Source organism: Phycodurus eques, unplaced genomic scaffold (genome assembly GCF_024500275.1).
Source record: "Phycodurus eques isolate BA_2022a unplaced genomic scaffold, UOR_Pequ_1.1 contig_29, whole genome shotgun sequence".
NCBI classification, from domain to species: Eukaryota; Metazoa; Chordata; class Actinopteri; order Syngnathiformes; family Syngnathidae; genus Phycodurus; species Phycodurus eques.
Window position 1 is genome coordinate 288,495 of NW_026904026.1, and position 4,078 is coordinate 292,572.

Genomic DNA, 4,078 nt, shown 5'->3' on the forward strand with positions numbered 1-4,078 from the left:
GGCCAAAGATTCTCTCAGAAGGAAAACTTAAAAACACACACAAGAACGCACACTGGTGAGAAACATTTTTCCTGCTCACATTGTGGCCAAAGATTTTCTGTGAAGAGATATTTAAAAAGACACACAAGAACCCACACTGGTGAGAAACCTTTTGTCTGCTTAGTTTGTGGTCAAAGATTCACTCGGAAGGGAAGCGTAAAAATACACATGAGAACCCACACTGGTGAGAACCCTTTTGTCTGCTTAGACTATGGCCAAAGATTCTATAAGAAGGAACACTTAAAAATACACACAAGAACCCATACTGGTGAGAAACCTTTTGTCTGCTTAGTTTGTGGTCAAAGATTCACTCGGAAGGGAAGCATAAAAATACACACCAGAAACCACACTGGTGAGAAACCTTTTTCCTGCACAGTTTGTGGCCGAAGATTCACTCATAAGGGAATCTTGAAAATACACATGAGAACCCACACTGGTGAGAACCCTTTTGTCTGCTTAGACTGTGGTCAAATATTCTATAAGAAGGAACACTTAAAAATACACACAAGAACCCATACTGGTGAGAAACCTTTTCATTGCTCAGTGTGTGGTAAAATATTCACTCAGAAGGAAGGTTTAAAAATACACACACGCACCCACACTGGTGAGAAGTCTTTTTCCTGCACAGTTTGTGGCCGAAGATTCACTCATAAGGGAACCTTGAAAATACACATGAAAACCCACAATAGTGAGAACCCTTTTGTCTGCTTAGACTGTGGCCAAAGATTCTATAAGAAGGAACACTTAAAAATACAGACAAGAACCCACACTGGTGAGAAACCTTTTCACTGCTCAGTGTGTGGTAAAATATTCACGAATAAGGAAGGTATAAAAATACACACACGAACCCACACTGGTGAGAAACCTTTTACCTGCTCTGTTTGTGATCAAAGATTATCCGAGAAGGGAAGCTAGAAAAAACACGAGAACCCACACTGGTGATAAACCCTTTTCCTGCTCAGTTTGTGGTCAAAGATTCTCTCGAAAGGTACCTTTGACAAGTCACACAAGAACACACACTGGTGTGAAGCCATTTTTTTGCTCAGTTTGTGGTCAAAGATTCACTCAGAAGGGAACATTGAAAATGCACACCAGGACCCACACTGGTGAGAAACCTTTTTCCTGCTCAGTTTGTGATCAAAGATTCACTCACAAGGAAACCTTGAAAATCCACACGAGAACCCACACTGGTGAGAAACCCTTTTCCTGCTCAGATTGTGGCCAAAGATTCTCTCAGAAGGAAAACTTAAAAATACACACAAGAACGCATACTGGTGAGAAACCTTTTTCCTGCACAGTTTGTGGTCAAAGATTTTCTGTGAAGGGAGATTTAAAAAGACACACAAGAACCTACACTGGTGAAAAACCTTTTTGCTGCTCGGTTTGCGGCCAAAGATTCTCTGAAACAGAACACTTAAAATTACACACAAGAACACACACTGGTGAGAAAACTTTTTCTTGTTAAGTTTGCAGTAAAATATTCACGCAGAAGGGAGATTTAAAAATGCACACGAGAACCCACACTGGTGAGAAACCTTTTTCCTGCTCACATTGTGGCCAAAGATTCTCTATGAAGGGACACTTAAACATAACAAGCAGGAGCCAATTCCATTTCCTCATTGAACTTCTCTGTTTTCTATGGTGTAATTTTTGTCCATATTGAAAGTCTGGGTGAACTTTTCGAACAGTCTTCTTCTTTTCCTTTTGGCTTGTCCCGTTTGGGGTCGCCACAGCGCGTCATCCTTTTCCATGTAAGCCTATCTCCTGCATCCTCCTCTCGAACACCAACTGCCATCATGTCTTCCCTCACGACATCCATCAACCTTCTCTTTGGTCTTCCTCTACCTCTCTTGCCTGGCAGCTCCATCCTCATCATCCTTCTTCCAATATACTCACTATTTCTCCTCTGGACGTGTCCAAACCATTGAAGTCTGCGCTCTCTAACTTTGTCTCCAAAACATCGAACCTTGGCTGTCCCTCTGATGAGCTCATTTCTAATGTTATCCAACCTGGTCACTCCAAGAGCGAACCTCAACATCTTCATTTCCGCCACCTCCAGCTGTGCTTCCTGTTGTCTCTTCAGTGCCACTGTCTCTAATCCATACATCATGGCTGGCCTCACTACTGTTTTATAAACTTTGCCCTTCATCCTAGCAGAGACTCTTCTGTCACATAACACACCTGACACCTTCCTCCACCCGTTCCAACCTGCTTTGACCCGTTTCTTCACTTCCTGAGCACACTCACCACTTCTCTGGACGGTTGACCCCAAGTATTTAAAGTCCTCCACCCTTGCTATCGCTTCTCCCTGTAGCCTCATTCTTCCCCCACCAGCCCTCTCATTCATGCACATATATTCTGTTTTACTTCGGCTAATCTTCATTCCTCTTCTTTCCAGTGCATGCCTCCATCTTTCTAACTGTTCCTCCAGCTGCTCCCTGCTTTCACTGCAGATCACAATGTCATCTGCAAACATCATGGTCCACGGGGATTCCAGTCTAACCTCATCTGTCAGCCTATCCATCACCACTGCAAAAAGGAAGGGGCTCAGGGCTGATCCCTGATGCAGTCCCACGTCCACCTTAAATTCTTCTGTCACACCTACAGCACACCTCACCGCTGTTCTGCTGCCCTCGTACATGTCCTGTATTATTCTAACATACTTCTCTGCCACTCCAGACGTCCGCATGCAGTGCCACAGTTTCTCTCTGGGTACTCTGTCATAGGCTTTCTCTAGATCTACAAAGACATTCTCTAGATCTCCTTCTGACCTTCTCTGTACTTTTCCATCAACATCCTCAAGGCAAATAATGCATCTGTGGTACTCTTTCTAGGCATGAAACCATACTGTTGCTCGCAAATACTCACTTCTGTCCTGAGTCTAGCCTCCACTACTCTTTCCCATAACTTCATTGTGTGGCTCATCAACTTTATTCCTCTGTAGTTGCCACAGCTCTGCACATCACCTTTGTTCTTAAAAATGGGCACCAGTACACTTTTCCTCCATTCCTCAGGCATCTTCTCACGCACTAGAATTCTATTGAACAAGCTGGTCAAAAACTTCACAGCCACATCTCCTAGATGCTTCCATACCTCCACAGGAATGTCATCAGGACCAACTGCCTTTCCATTTTTCATCCTCTTTAATGCCTTTCTAACTTCCCCCTTACTAATCATTGCCACTTCCTGTTCCACCACACTTACCTCTTCTACTCTCCCTTCTCTATCATTTTCCTCATTCATCAACTCCTCGAAGTATTCTTTCCATCTAGCAAGCACACTGCTGGCACCAGTCAACGTATTTCCATCTCTATCCTTAATCACCCTAACCTGCTGCACATCCTTCCCATCTCTATCCCTCTGTGTGGCCAGCCTGTATAGATCCTTTTCTCCTTCTTTAGTGTCCAACCTGCCATACATGTCATCATATGCCTCTTGTTTGGCCTTTGCCACCTCTACCTTTGCCCTGTGTCGCATCTCAATGTATTCCTTTCGCCTCTCCTCGGTCCTCTCAGTGTCCCACTTCTTCTTAGCTAACCTCTTTCCTTGTATGATTTCCTGTACTGTCTCCTTCTCTCCTTTCCTGCCAGAAGATGCACCAAGTACTCTCCTGCCTGCTTCTCTGATCACCTTGGCTGCAGTGGTCCAGTCTTCTGGAAGCTCCTGCCGTCCACCGAGAGCCTGTATCACCTCTTCCCGAAAAGCTGCACAACACTCGTCCTGTCTCAGCTTCCACCACATGGTTCTCTTCTCTGCCTTTGTCTTCCTAATTGTCCTCCCCACCACCAGAGTCATCTTACACACCACCATCCTATGCTGTCTAGCCACACTCTCCCCTACCACTACCTTACAGTTGGTAACCTCCTTCAGATTACATCGTCTGCACAAGATGTAATCCACCTGTGTGCTTCTACCTCCGCTCTTGTAGGTCACCCTATGTTCGTGCCTCTTCTGAAAAAAAGTTTTCACTACAGCCATTTGCATCCTTGTTGCAAAGTCTACCACCATCTGTCCCTCCAAGTTCCTTTCCTGGATGCCG

General features: G+C 44.7%; 1 protein-coding gene across 1 annotated transcript; it reads left to right on the forward strand.

The window, feature by feature from the left end:
- LOC133398268 (oocyte zinc finger protein XlCOF6-like) lies at window positions 1-954 on the forward strand (the record flags this gene model as incomplete). Its single annotated transcript, XM_061669906.1, has 2 exons — window positions 1-207; window positions 292-954. Coding segments are annotated over 2 exons (870 nt in total), but the record flags the coding sequence as incomplete, so codon positions are not given.
- Between the last annotated feature and the right edge of the window lie 3,124 nt (window positions 955-4,078).